Consider the following 14,444-nt stretch of genomic DNA (forward strand, 5'->3'; position numbering starts at 1 on the left):
CAACTCGAATTTATGAACTGTATGTCACGGTGGTGATAGCTTCCGAAGCTTTCCACTGATAAGAATATGTATGTTCGGTCGTTTATTTACGCCCCTTTGTGTGCCATGTTGATGCAGATCTGAATGCTTTAAAGCCGTTGCCTTAGGACTGGCGATGTGCCGATTTTCAGCAAACTACATGTTGTCCTGGGGTGCTTTTGTGCTAAGTACTTGGATGAGGGTGGGTGCTATAGTCGTCCTAGATGTGTGGTTTCATTATTATGAGTGGTGTTTTGCACCAATAGCAGAGTGGTATTGCCGCTACACAACCCTCGAATTTATAAACTCATTTTTTTTTTTTTAGAAAAAAAACAGAGGCGCAAAGTATTCTATTGCTAATGCCGATCCTATGCGAGCGCGGATTGGTCACAATGAGCATGGACAACGCCACACACCCTTGGACACCATTCGCAATCATGTTGATGCCCATATCGATCACTGCATCGTTCACCGTCACGTCGCGGGATATTCCAGCAGCAACATCAATAAATTTGACAAACGAAGACCCCGACTTAGTCTCCAATATGGACATGAGCGACAGTGGTGAGTACCTCTTCAGAACATCTCCGCCAGCGCTTCATGCATTCTTGCATTATCAGAATGCAGCAATCCACTTGTTTTCGCCTCCAACGAAAAGGGTTTGACAGGCTGGGCTTAAACTGTGCGCTACGCTTGCGTGTATGTAGAACTTCTTCATTGTGTTAAGAAAAAAACTAAGGCAAAATAGCAAAGTGAGACATAGACAAAAAAATTAAATAAAAAAGGAAGTACCCTAATTTCTCGTAAAGCACCCTTAATACGACAAAAGAAGGCTCCACATACCTGTGCAGAGCAAGGTGGTTAGATCCAAACGCAACCAACAAGCCCCATGGAGTGTCCTCTTCTTTCTTCGCGAGCGAATCCTTCTTTTGCTGAATCTCCGCATCAGATTTTTTTAGTGAAGCTTCTGGAATAACAAAAGGTTGGTCAATGACCTCGTTCTCGCGGTCTTGATGCAAAATTTCACAAGTAGCAAGACGAGCCTGTAAAAACTTGTATGTCATCCTAACTGGGTATTGGTCGAGTACATTAGAAACCTTCTGCACATTTGGACAAAATCTAGCCCAATGTATGATTTGAGTCAAAGTCGTGGTGGCCTCCGATGACACCGAAATTGCAGCAAACTTGAGCTGAGGTGTGATCCATCCTTGTTTCAGTTTCTTTCGGTTTCGGAGTTTTGGAGGTGGCAATCGAAGCCCTTATACACACCGAGTGTCGGAATCTCATTTCAGTTTGGGTTGCGCTTCATCACGCACGATCTTAGTTGCCAGAGCTTTGTGGCTATCGCAGCTCTTCACATCTGACGTAACCGTCTTTGGGGAAATATGGGTGGCCGCCACTTTAGAGTCATCAAAATGTTCTTCAAGAGGGTTACCGTTTGATTTCTTACCTCAGTCTGGCCACGATACATATCTTCTAGCGATTCGTTCTCCATTACCAGATCCTGATCAACGTCCATTTCAGCCAGAAGATCAGCGTTATCTTGCTAGTCAAAAATGCTATCGGGATCGCTTTCAGGATCAGTACCAGCTGAGCAAGCTTCGGGAATTAACGCCGTGGCTTCCGTTTGACCAGCTTCATTATCAATAACAAATTTCCACCTGGTCATACGTTGATAAAAATTCGACAGTAGACAGCCCACGCAGCGGTTCTACCATGGGTTCTAAAAGCGCCTGAGCCCTTGCATAGTTTTCAGCATCTGAGAGCATGACCATATTTGCTTGTTCTTCTCTTCGTAGGCAGACATGCTCAACGGAGCGCTTGCGTATTGGCTGTGCCGTGGGGGTTCCGTGGTTAAGGCGCTTCAAGTGACTTGGGCGCCCTTACATCTCCAGCTCAAGATTTAACCATATTTGTAGCTTTACCGAATCGAATTCAACTCTTTCTCCAGCGAATCATACAGTTCTGCTATCGTTTTCATGATCCATCGCTCTGCGATAAAACTTCCGGCAGCATCAGTTCCATGATCCATCGCTCTGGAACTGATGATGCCGTAAGTTTTCTGAAATTGTGACTTTTGCTCGCAACAATCATGATATCTTGACAAGGGAGCCGCCGGGGCTTGTAAAAAGAGCAGATGTAGCTCCAGCAAAGGTCGTCAACACTTGCCTCGTGCCTGGATACACAAAATTGCCACTCGAATTGAGTTGGACCCACTTGAGTACACGTGGCCTCTGTCGTGTTCACCATGAATAAGTCTAATTGGGATGAGACCTACGCAAACGCGTCATTAGATAGGTGTGCAGCAACCAGATGCAAGAAAGGGGGGTATCAAATCTGCTCTTCGAGACGGAGTAGTAAACTTCCGAATAGGCGAAAGCAAATGATATACGACATTTACTTGGTTCTGGAGCAGTCTTGTGATTGTTCTGTCAATTCTCGTTTTTCTCCCGGGAAGACGTTTCAGTTGATTCCAATTGGTCTTGATCCGGTTTGCTGTTGTGTTCCCGGCCGTAAAAGTACTGCCCACGCCCGTGGTTTGCCCACATTTTACTACAACAGTCCCCGTTGTCCTGCAAATACTCAAGTATTTCAGGACAGGACTCCTTGGAGATGTCAGGACACTTTCCGTTGCAGAAGTTTTCGCATTCGGCTCTCGCCGTATTGTAGGCAGCAGTTGAAGACCTGTTCATCATCTGCCTGATTGAAAATTCTACAGTATCTCGTTGGGTCCCAGAGAGACTGTATATCCATCTCTTCACGGCCTTTTTCCAGTTCGCCATTGTGTGGAACGGCGTAACAGCACGGTCGCCTCGGGGAAACAATTCTCCAACCCTCTCCACTCGTTAAAGGCCTTATCGATAACAAAGTCTCGATCTCTTCCCACTTCTTGCTCTTCCTCTTACAAAAATCTAGAATTGCCTCCATAGTCGTCATCCTTTCATCCAGCGCAATATAATCTAGAACTGGACCGCTGCGCTCCGTTGCACTTGTAGCCAGGAGATTCCCTGCGCTATACAAAAAACAAAAACATGAGTGAAGGGTGCCGGTATTGAGATAAAGGTGCAGCATGGCGGGTAAAAGCAATATTCTAGTTAAACGGCTCCTTACGATGATGATATCCCAAATTATTTGTGCCATATGTCCAATACATGCAGAGGCTTTCACCCCAAAGCTCAAAAGCTAGTTTCTGCACCGCAGTCTGGATCACAGCTCCACTTGTCACGCCATTTTGATCTCTGAGAACGAGAACCTCGTGGTCGTCAAAATTCGCAAGTGTATCTAGCATACAGGAGAGCTTGATGTCCGCTGAAGTGCTCTTCAATACTCTGCGGACAATATTGCGCGCTTGTTGTGGTGCTACTTGGCGATCCAAGGCGCCTACTAGAAACTATTGTATCCGATGAGACTCAGTGTTGGCATCAGCAAGAAGCCCAACTTGCTCAAATAGATTTTTTCCTGTAATTGATCCAGCACCAAAGTAGCTCGCGTAGATCGTCGCATTTGCGCGGTGATTGTGTGTCCAGGTCTAGGCAGTAATATTCTGTTAGGCGATATTCTGTTTCATCGCTACACATGCAAATGCTTACTCAGTTTCGCCAAAAAAAGATACAATCTTCATCCTGTCCTTCCTCTGCCATGTTCTTCAGAGTAGCGATAAAGCGAGCCTTGCATCCGGTGTATCGACTAGGAGTACTACGCTGACCTTTACTGCGAGATTTCTGCGGACAGCAACGAGTGTAGCGAAACACCTTGTCGCTGTGCTCCATCTTTAGAGGAATTTGAAGATCGCTCAAACTACAACAATCATATCAACTCGTCAGTGTAAATTAAAATAACACGATAAGAAAATAGACTCACGTATTGTGTTTCCTCACGGTCCTAGTATCTCGGGATATGTACAACGGGAAATGATCGCTACAGTATTTTTTTCAAACGATCACGTAGCTCCTTCCACGACGAAAAAACAAGCGTCGGATTCGGAGGGACCTTGATCACAACGCCCACTCGAGGCATCTCCATCGCCACTCGCGCTGGATAAGATTCCGTGCGCCGAACTCGGGGTGTGCAATCGGCGCTCGGGTCTTGGACGTGCACATCTCCCTTTTGGTCGTGCTCACCACTATGCTTTTCGCCTGGTGGCAGAGACAAAGTCTCCGCGACGCATTCTCTGCCGCTACCAGTAGATTCCACGCACGATCGATGTCTCCGACGTTTGTTTGGCCTTGTCACTCACTGCGCCCGACTCATTTTATCGCTTGGACGCTTGATTTCTTGGTCTATGATGTGCGCTTGGAGCTGTAACAAAATTTAATCGCAATTAGTCAATCACTTGTCTTTAAATATGGCACATAGAGGAACGATCCTCGCCTATTGCGTCGTGCGGGGTTGCATTTATTCGTTAAATTTATCGATAAAGTAAGCTTGGGTCAGAATTCTGCATACGACAAATTAAGACTCTTACCAATTTCGTCCAGAATGCCCTGCAAAGTGTCGCTCGAAACGCGCGCAGGCTCGAAGGCTTTGTCGCGGTCGTCGTCGCTGGAAGACGAGCTACGTTTGAATAGGTCATCGAGGTCGTCTTCAAATGGTAACAACACGTGTCAACAAACCTCAAATAAAACAAGCAAGGTGCTAGATGTACGTACTGTCAGACATTGTTTGCGGAGTGCACCTTCCAAGGTTCGATTTTGTGTTCCGATCTTCTAGTGACGGGCGATTATCCTTCGCAGGAAAAGCGCGCGGAAACGTTCGCGCGGTGGCTTCTGACGCGTGGCGCGTTTCTCGAATGAGCCTCAAAAATCCAACGGCTACGATTTGTCGTAATTAGATGAGATTGTACTGTACGCGTCGGTTATTTTGGCGATATGACGGTAATTTTTACACACTTGAAAAATCAACGAAAACTGCTTTAATTTTGAAGCACCCTTATTGGTACTGTTTTTTGCAAAATTCCTCGAACAGCTTCTGTTCCGTTCGGTTGATAAAATATAAGTTTCTGACCGTCCGTTTACACCTCTACTCAGTAATAATTTGGTGATTTGGGCTTGTTAAACTCTTTTTGTAATATAATACAGTGAAAATGTGTCAAACACAAAATACAAGTTCGTTAGCTACGATTTGGGCATTGCGCACCCGATAGAGTGCACAATCAGATTAGCAGCCAAAAGCAAGCGACGAAATGCGGCTTTATGGTTTAGATTTTATTACTCCACTTAGTTCTTCCCTGTAGGAGCTACTAGAGAACTGTAGTTTCTGGAGTTGGAGTAAGCAATATCTAAGCAAAAATCCGGATTAGCCAATTTATAGATTTCCGTGTGGATATTTTGAGATGCTTCAATTTTTAACTCCAGTGGAGTTGTGTTCTAGCTCCAAGGAGTCTATTTTTGGAGCTACGGCTCGTAACCCTCGATTAGTTCCATAACCTCGGATAGCGCCGAAAACTACAGTTCTCTACTGTTCTCACCGCAGTTTATCCTTAAATTTGAGGTCTTAAGCAGCCCCTGCAGTAAGTCCAACCGCTGGAGATGCTCTTACAGTACAGTAGCCTTTGGCAGCAACGTTTTTGAACAACCTGCTGCCGATTCGCGTCATCCTTCATCGTTTTTCTTGCAAGTTTAGTTGTGTTGTTTTCTTCTGCCCTGCGTAACGTCAACCGACGATATAACACAACCGGTGTACAACGCGGTTCACTAATAATCCATTTACGCCGTGTGCTGATTATGCTGCGTGCATTCGTTTTTCTTTTGGTCGATAATACGCAATAGTCAAATTAAATCGAAACGATTAAAATTTTCGAGTCTTATTTTAAGACAAAGTATATCCATATATTAAAACCACCAATAGGTCTTCCAGTTAGGACAAATAAAACTCTTCCGAGTCCTAAACACGCTACTTTTAGGTTGGTATAAACTGCCTTTGAGACTTACCGCTTGAGATGCTCTAAATACATTTTATTAAAAAAAAAAGGTGCGGGCTATCGACAAGATTCCAAACTTCTGGAGCTGTGCTGGTGATGAACCTCGGTATTTATAGGGTCTTATGGTATTCGCAACGATCGGTCTTCAGTAGTCAAAGCGTGAACGGCTTCATGTCTGAAAATAAAGCGACAGCAATCAAACCAGTGGCGAGTATATCGATGACATGTAAGACGAAGTTTGGATCGAAAAATGAATGATTATTAATTATAGCATTGCTATACATCCAGCGTACGGACTAACTTACAGCCGTGATTCTTGTCTCAATTGATTTTGCGAGGTTGGCCAAATTTTCGTAGGAAATGCGTACGAAGTAGTATTTTACATGCACCATCTCAGATATCTTTTTGAGTCCTGTGTGTCCTTAAAGGGCATTTTCTTAATGACACTAGACGGCATACTATTAGGTACGGTACAGTACATGTACGTGAGCTTGATTACAACACTGAGCCAGGATCGTTATCTCGACCTTTTTATCTACGTGCATGGATAAACTTTATAATAAAGCGCTTTAAGAAGAATGGAAAAAGCAAGCTCCCATGTTTACCGTTTTTAAAGTAAGAAAATGGCGAATTACAAATTTGCTATAAACGCAATTTCGCTGACATTCTCGACATTTAAGAACAAAAAATAGGAACAAAAGCTAAGCAATACCAACTATGAAATGTTTTTCAGCCATGGTCATAAAGGTTGTATATGCGAGGATATTAATCATTGCTGGTATTTTTCCTCTGTCTACCATAATCGCTGCCAACGACGTTGGATTGGCTTCGTGCAATCGCATTGTAGCTTTAAACTCGCTCTCAAGTACTGTACAGTATTAGGGCGCATGCATTGGAAGTACCGGTATTCGAATAATCCAAATGACCTCAACTCCTGTTAGACCTTTTTCACTCTCTTCCATTTCGATTTTGGACACCAACAGCAAAAGAATACCAACGGAACAACTTTCTCCAGAACACCATGAAGAGCATCACTACCGCTTCATTTGCCTTGATATTGTTTGGAGTCGGCGCCGCCAGTGCCGATCATGCCAGTCGTGTACTGGTTCTTGGAGGAGGAGCAGTCCCCAGTGGCACGAAGACATACACGACAGGCATCCGCGCTACAATTGATGGCGACAGCTTTTGCGGTGGATCACTGATCTCTCCCACACATGTTCTTACCACAACGGCGTGTATTGGTTATACCAAGCCGGCGAATTGGGTGTCTGTGGGTACGCACTACCTAAACGGCACGCACGACGGGGAGCAGATCAAAGTAGTATCGGCTCAAAACCACACGGGCTTCAACAGCACCAGCGGCTCGTATGATGTTGCTTTGCTGAGGTTAGAGAGGCCCAGCAAATTCATGCCCGTGAAGCTTCCTGCTGCTGACGACTCCGATGTCATCCCCGGTATGCGGTCCAACCTTGTCGGATGGGGTTACACCAGCTACCCCAACGGGACCAAAGCCTACGAGCTACAGGGGGTGGGCCTGGAGGTCTGGAGCAACACAGACTGCGCGCGGATCTACTCTTTAGACGACACGATGGTGTGTGCTGGAGGGGGTGTAGGAAAAGATTCTTGCAACGGCGACACAGGCGGGCCGTTGATCAAGGAGCGTGGCCCTGGAGATGAAGATGACATTGTCGTCGGCTTGGTGAGCTGGGGATCCCGAATGTGGTGTGGGGTACCCCGCAGTGTATTCGCGTGTGTCGAAAGCCTTGGAATGGATCAACTCGGTCACTAAGGGGTAAGTAGTGAAATCGTTGCGATCACAGTATTGAGATGCCGGACGTATTTCCTGTCACGTTTTGAAAAGGAAAATTATAGTGTACATGTAGCAGATTTCGAGATTTGTGGTATCAGAACCGCCAAGCCAAAAGTAATAAATTTTCTTCACAGCGCTCAGTTGTTGCACCGTTTTATTAATATCAGTACCGGTAATACTATGTAGTACATGCGACTGGCTCCTGAGTGGATGGTGTGACTAAGTAGAGATCGACCGACCTACGAGGCGAATTCCGGTATACGCTTTTGGGGCGATAATTTCTTGTTTCCAGCAAATGTAGAGCATGCATCAAGGGAGCACAAAGCCTGAACAAGCGCGTACATGTAGTCACTATAGTACATGTATCACTCAAATGCTGCCTCTGTACCCCCAGCTGAACGTGAGCGGCAGAGGCCGGGTGATCCGTGACAGGCTTGGATACAGTACACGGATCCACGTTCTCGCATGTACCCTTACGGCGATCCTGTCCCAAAGCTCACAAGCGCATGAAAATGCTTTCAAAATCGTCGATTCCAACACTACATACACCCAGACACGCCTACATGTACGACGTGATGGCGCTTCTAGATCTAAAGACGAAAATGTAGTTTGATGGTATTATATTAATAGACAGCGACGGCATTGCTTGGGTAAATACCAGTGAATGAATCCTTATACTGTACAACACAAGTCGCTGAACAGAGACTGGGGCAACACATTTAAGTGGGTAGCTCTTCAACATCACAGTGAGCTCGGATTCAGGTACACTCGTCGCTTCGTCGGGCTAGGCATTTGCATCAGCGGAGCGCTGTGAAGCGGTGCAAAGCACAAGTTTGCGATACTTGCCGTGATGTATCTGCATTTTCCCATCTGCTGCAGTGTATCCAAACCTCGTCTACGATTCTTTAGCGATATACAAAGGAGGTGCCCCTTTAAAAGCCACAGCTGCACCGATAGCAACTTGCGTGATCCATGTATCTCCGGCGGAAAGGAGAGATGGTAAAGAGTGCTCCACCACGGATACTCCGGTTCCAAAGCGGTGCATGCGTTGCGATCGCCACCGACAACGCTTCATTCTGCAATTTGCCTTGCATCGCACAGAGCCCCAACAAAAGGATCTTCTTTCGCTAAAAAGACATTTTGACGATGGTGACCACTACCGCTCAGTTCGCGTTGCGCTCTCTGCAGTCGCTCTTTGCGCTTCTAGCCATCATCTTCACCTGGGGTGGCTACGTCAAGAACGACGACGGGCAACTCGGTGGACTCTCACCGGAATTCAGTATCCTGATGAATTACACGGCGCTCCTGACAGGGCTGTACTACGTGCTGCCGGTCAAGGTCTACAAGTGGACAACCGTAGCACCGTCGACCTTGTTCCAGCGCCTAACAGACGGTGCCCTTGTGGTGCTTTTGCTCCTTAGTGGCATTCTACTGTGGGCTTCGTCCGGTGTCAAGGACTGCTCCGAGAAAAATGACGAGTATGAGGCGTACGCCGGTCTGCAGCTTTTCCGTTGCGGTAATTTAACGATGGGCGTCATCTTCACGTTCATCACCTTCGCACTGTTCCTCGGCTCGCTGGTCTGGGGTTTCTTTGGTAACAACTCCACCGGCCAGGCCGAGGTTGGAGCTAGCTACGCTGAGGTCACGACTCCGAGTGCTGCACGTGCTGAGGCTTACTCAGCCGCGGATTCACGCCATCCGGTGCTGGCCATCGCTCGTCGCGGTAGTCGCTTTATTCAGTTTGTGCTTTCGCTCATCATCTTTATCAGCACTGTGGCGGGATACAAGCACTACTTCACGGGTCGCTTCATGAGCCCCGTCGCCATGTTCATGGTGCTTGTGTCGTGGAGCTGCGTCCTGTACACGCTCTTCCATCTCGTCGTCGTCGACATCCTCAAGAAGTCGCACCGTCCGAGTGTGAGCGTCGAACGCGTCGTGGACCTTTTTCTGAGTGCTCTTCTGTTGCTGTTCGCAATTCTCCTCGCAGCGTCGCACCAGGTTGACCATTGCGACACCATCAATGCCAAGTATGAGGCGGACGCGGGTTCGCTTGGCGGCACCAGCGTCTACCGCTGCGGCAGTCTCACGCGCGCCTACGTGCTGGCATTCATCGACTGCATCTTCTTTCTGGCCACCTTCGCGCTCAGCTTCGGCGGCTCCTGCGACAGCGAGCCCGTCCTGCATCACGTCGACGTCGAACCTGGCCAGCAGTAGTTCGCGTACAGTACAACTTCAACTTGCCTAACCTTTTTCTACATCCACTCTCTTGACGGCGTCGCTAATACATGTAACACGTACTGTACTTCGAAGTAAGCAAACACCAAGACCGATAAAGATACATGTGTTAGCTTATCTTTAAAGTTCTTTTCAGATGTCTAAACATCAAATTGGAGAAGAAATCCGTTTTACTTTTTTTTTATTTTCTTTCGCGTGACAATAATGACACTGCATGCTGTCTGCGTACTACATGTAGACCGCTTTAGCTACTGTGAACACTACTCATGCTGACTCAATATCCGACACAAGAGATCAAGTGTTTGAGCAAACAGAAGGGATTCCCTCTGTACTGTACACGTCACCTTGTCTGACACGCTTTACACTTGCTGGCCTGCGTCCGAAGCGTGCGTCTCACCCGAGTGGTTGCTGTCGGCATCGCTCGAAGTCGAGGTGGAGCGGTACAGGAAGCTCAGCGCGAACGTCACAAGGTACAGAGCCACCGCGATGAAGCTGAAGATGTAGCCAGTGTTCATGCTGCCGCAGCGGAACAGCGTCGAGCCGTGGTATACCGCAAAGGACGCGTTTGTAGTGGAGCAGTCCGAGACTTGCTTCGACGAGGCGAATAGGATACCGGCAACCAGGAGACCAGCAGCAATCAGGACGTCCATGAAGCGCTCGACCCCCACAGTCGGGTGACGCGACAGCTTCAGCGTTTCAACTGCCACCATGTGCCACAGCGAATACAGGACACCGCTGTAAGCCATGAGAATGGCATATGTCGCCTTGGGCTCAAGGTACTGGCCCGTATAGTAGTGCTTGTAGCCCAGCACAATGCACACAAGTGCCACCACAGAGCACCCGAACTGGAGCGTACGGCCAGTGCAGCGAACGATCTTCAGCCCCGGGTGCTGGGCGTCCAAGTCCACCGTTGCCTGTGCGCTCGACTGTCCGTCCTTCTTGCCTGGAGTGGTGGCAATTGCGTAGCCGTTGTCGTCAGTCAGAGCAGTCTGCAGATTGTCGCCATGCACCGACTTCCACGTGTCACGCACGAAGCTCCACACCAGCGTCACCAGGAACAGTCCACACGTTACAAACGTCAAGACAATGGCAGTGGTCATGTTGCCACAGCGGAAAAGTGCCGAGCCGTGGTAAGTCTCGAACATGGTGCTGTACGACGAGCAGTCCTTAACTGCGTCGGACTTTGCGTGCACGATACCGGCGACCAGGAGCGCGATCGCCAAAGCAGCATCAACGATGCGCTGGTACAGCACCCTGGGGGCGCTGGAGGTCAGCTTGAGCACGCCAACCGGAATGACGTAGTAGAGACCGCAGAGCATGGCGGAGTAGCAGGCGATGGTGGTGTAGATGGCAGATCCGCTGCTCAATTGACCAGACGTGAACTTGATGTATCCAAGTGAAGTGAAGATCATGGCCAGCACGGCACACAGCGCCTGAAGCGCACGGACACCGAGGCGACCAGACGAATGTTACGCAGTGGTCATCACTAAGGTTTGATGCTGAGAAGCTCGATCGATGTAAAGCTAATAGCAGAATGAGGCTCTGGAAGCCGAAGCTTTTGTTAATCGAGCGATGCAGCTATTGGTGGTTGCCGACTAAAGTCGCCTCAGGGTAGAGCCCCATTTTCAATTACTGGTTGCGACACCCACCACCTTCGGTTTGAGGGTCGTATCCTCTTCTTCCTTTAGCGTACAACTACGCGTGTCCTCACGCACAATGATTTGCTTCAAGGCACGAGCCTCGATCAAGTGACCGTTGACCGCTCATCGCGTTGCTCCGATGTGAATCAGTGTTAAAGTGCTAGTCTATTCGACCCAGCCTATTAATCTTGACGATACATGTGCGGAAATCCCACGGTGGTCTCGCTGTACGACACTGGTTGGTCGCTGCCACGAGTACAAAGCACGCATTGCTCAGCAAACCGGACGGTGGCCGTTAGGGCTCCCGATTATGGCATGGTCTTTTCAATTATTTCTTATGAAATCATAAAATTATTTATTTCATCGATTACCTGGATGTTATTAATAATTTATTTGCTTAAGGAATCATCCGACATAATTTATGAGCAAAACCTCTTTATCATTATGTACCTCTCACAACCAACCATGACTTTTCACTACTGTTCTTAAACTCTTACTTCTCTAAGCCAGCTATACGACACAGCTTGCACACGTCCTCACTTTTTAATGTGAGCAACTCGAACAAAGCCCCTCGCTAAACTACTTCTAACCTTGTTGAGAGGTTCTTTAGCGACACCAGGACGACGTACGGGCAAGAGCGCCACAGCTTGCAACCTATTACATTAGAAATGGTGCTGTTCTTACGCCAAAATGGTGAGTATTGGTCAGCTCAGACTGTCGACGAGGCCACTCGCTAATTATTAACATGGTGCTGGTTTGCTTTACATTATGCTCTTATTTATTGTTTGTGCGCAGTACATGACATAATGTATGTGATGACACTAGCTGCCCAATGCCATTATTTATGGTTAGAGAGGGTTCCCATTAAATAACAATGCCATAATCGGGAGCCCTGAGTGGCCGTTGTTGAACAAACAACTTGCTCGTGTCTTTGAGCTGGAATTGAAAGCCAAAGGACCGCTACAGGTGTCATAGATGAACATGATAGATGTTGACCCCCCATTCAAGTTCTTGCTTGCACTCTATTACCTCTATGTACACGTATAAGCCTCTTTCGTCGACACTTCGTCCTCCAAAAGTGCAGGTAGCATCAGGGCGCCACGATTGATTCATGCGGGATCACATTGCACTCCTTGAAAACGATTGGTGCGAGGCGCGAGGTTACATGTACTGTAGACGACAATCTCGAATGGGTTAGAGATGCGTCTCGTTATCAGATGCCTGCAGCCTGCACGGCACTGCAGAATCTGCAGTGCAGATGACGCGAAAGACTGAGCTGTTGACTTCCATTCATCGTTCACCGACATCTGGATGAAAAGCGCGGTATTAAAAAATAGTGAGTCATGTACGCACTGTGCCAATGATGATGAAAATTGACCGGGAGAGTAATCGAACCTCTTGCTTGTATTATTGTGCAAAATTTCCGTGTGCGGTCTTTAAACAATACCGCATCGCCCCAGCTTCGATTATGGCCAATGGAAGCGCTTTTTCTAAAACAGATGGCGTCACCCTAATTATAGGCAGCAGTCTGATTGGGGCTGCCAACTTGCCACAAAAAAAAGTCTGATTGGGGTTGATAAAGAGGCAATAGGAAGAGCGACGGCATACACATAGCTAGAGATATCGACCGAAATGCTACTAACAGCTCTCATCAGCGGACCACTTCAAAAATTGTGACGGGGTCACACAGCACCTTGCGCTAGAGGAAGTTATCTTCCGAGAGTATACAAACTCTCAGTGAACGGCAGTTCACAGGTCCCCTCTTTAATTAAAGAGAGCGAAGTGACCTAAATAAGGTAGATTGTAAACTGAGTATATTTATAGGTAGGTTAAGTTTGAGGTTAATACATTACCTATAGAAATGCAATGTCATAAAACCAATGGTTGGTTTTGAATGACCTTGGTACCTTGTACCAAATATCCCGGAGTATGACATGTCATACTCCTGAAGTGTGGAGTGTCACACTTCATGTAACCAGGGTACACTTAGTGCTACGTACCCCGTTACATCCTCCCCCACTTAGGTTCGGTTTACCGACCAATCAGAATGAAGAGATGTTCGTCACAAACTCTCATTCTCAAAGTCGAAAACCATCGACTCGGCCGCGCGAGCGCGGCGGAGGCTCACTTTACAGTTAGAGCCTCGAGCAGCAACCTGTGCGCTCTTCGTCAAGGTCTCCACTTCGACCGTTAACATGCCTCGTGGCACTGCTAAGAGCGGTGCTAAGACACGCTCCAAGGCTGCAGCCGGTAAGGCGCAGGCCAAGAGCACTAAGCCTCACGGCAAAGGCTCTGCACTTAAGGAGGCTACTCAGGTGGCCTCCGAGGCGATCAGATCCTCGGGTGACGCGGCTGCGGACAAGCGCGCAAGCAGGCGCCGCAGTCCGTCGCCCTCGTCTTCAGACAATCGTCCGAACCCTCGGTTCGTAGAACGTGAGTTCAACTCGGGCAGTGAGGACGATGCCGAGTCCGAGAGCACTCATGATGCTCCTGCGGGCTCTGTGGGAGGGCACAGCCCAGTGCCCAGTGAGCACAAAGAAGACAGCGTGCAGTCGTCCGCTAGTGATCACGGTGATCACAGTCCCAGGACCTCTGTGCGCTCTGAGAGTCCGGCCGTTAAGGCTAAAGGGCACTCCCAAAGCCGGTGGCGATGAGGAAGGGAGTCCTCGCAAACGTCTCTCGCTTGCCGAGGGTCTTGCGCGCGCTAAGGCCTCTAAAGCCGAAGGCGCCAAGCCCTCAAAGAAGCGTACCGCCTCTAAGTCTCCACTCCGCGAGGAGAAGGAGACTCGACGCTCCTATCAAGAGTCTCTTCGACTCCTCG

The 14,444-nt window shown here is 48.0% G+C and overlaps 2 protein-coding genes across 2 annotated transcripts; one reads left to right on the forward strand and one right to left on the reverse strand.

The window, feature by feature from the left end:
* Nucleotides 1-8,850: 8,850 nt before the first annotated feature.
* Nucleotides 8,851-11,508, forward strand: PITG_13660 (uncharacterized protein; the record flags this gene model as incomplete). The annotated part of the gene is made up of 1 exon (XM_002899798.1): nucleotides 8,851-11,508. One exon carries the CDS (start codon nucleotides 8,895-8,897, stop codon nucleotides 9,960-9,962), a length of 1,068 nt encoding a protein of 355 aa, XP_002899844.1.
* On the reverse strand, nucleotides 10,343-11,395 carry PITG_13661 (uncharacterized protein; the record flags this gene model as incomplete). Its single annotated transcript, XM_002899799.1, has 1 exon — nucleotides 10,343-11,395. One exon carries the CDS (start codon nucleotides 11,393-11,395, stop codon nucleotides 10,343-10,345), a length of 1,053 nt encoding a protein of 350 aa, XP_002899845.1.
* Nucleotides 11,509-14,444: the final 2,936 nt, after the last annotated feature.

The sequence above is a fragment of the Phytophthora infestans genome, genomic scaffold, assembly GCF_000142945.1.
Source record: "Phytophthora infestans T30-4 supercont1.29 genomic scaffold, whole genome shotgun sequence".
Classification (NCBI taxonomy): domain Eukaryota; phylum Oomycota; class Peronosporomycetes; order Peronosporales; family Peronosporaceae; genus Phytophthora; species Phytophthora infestans.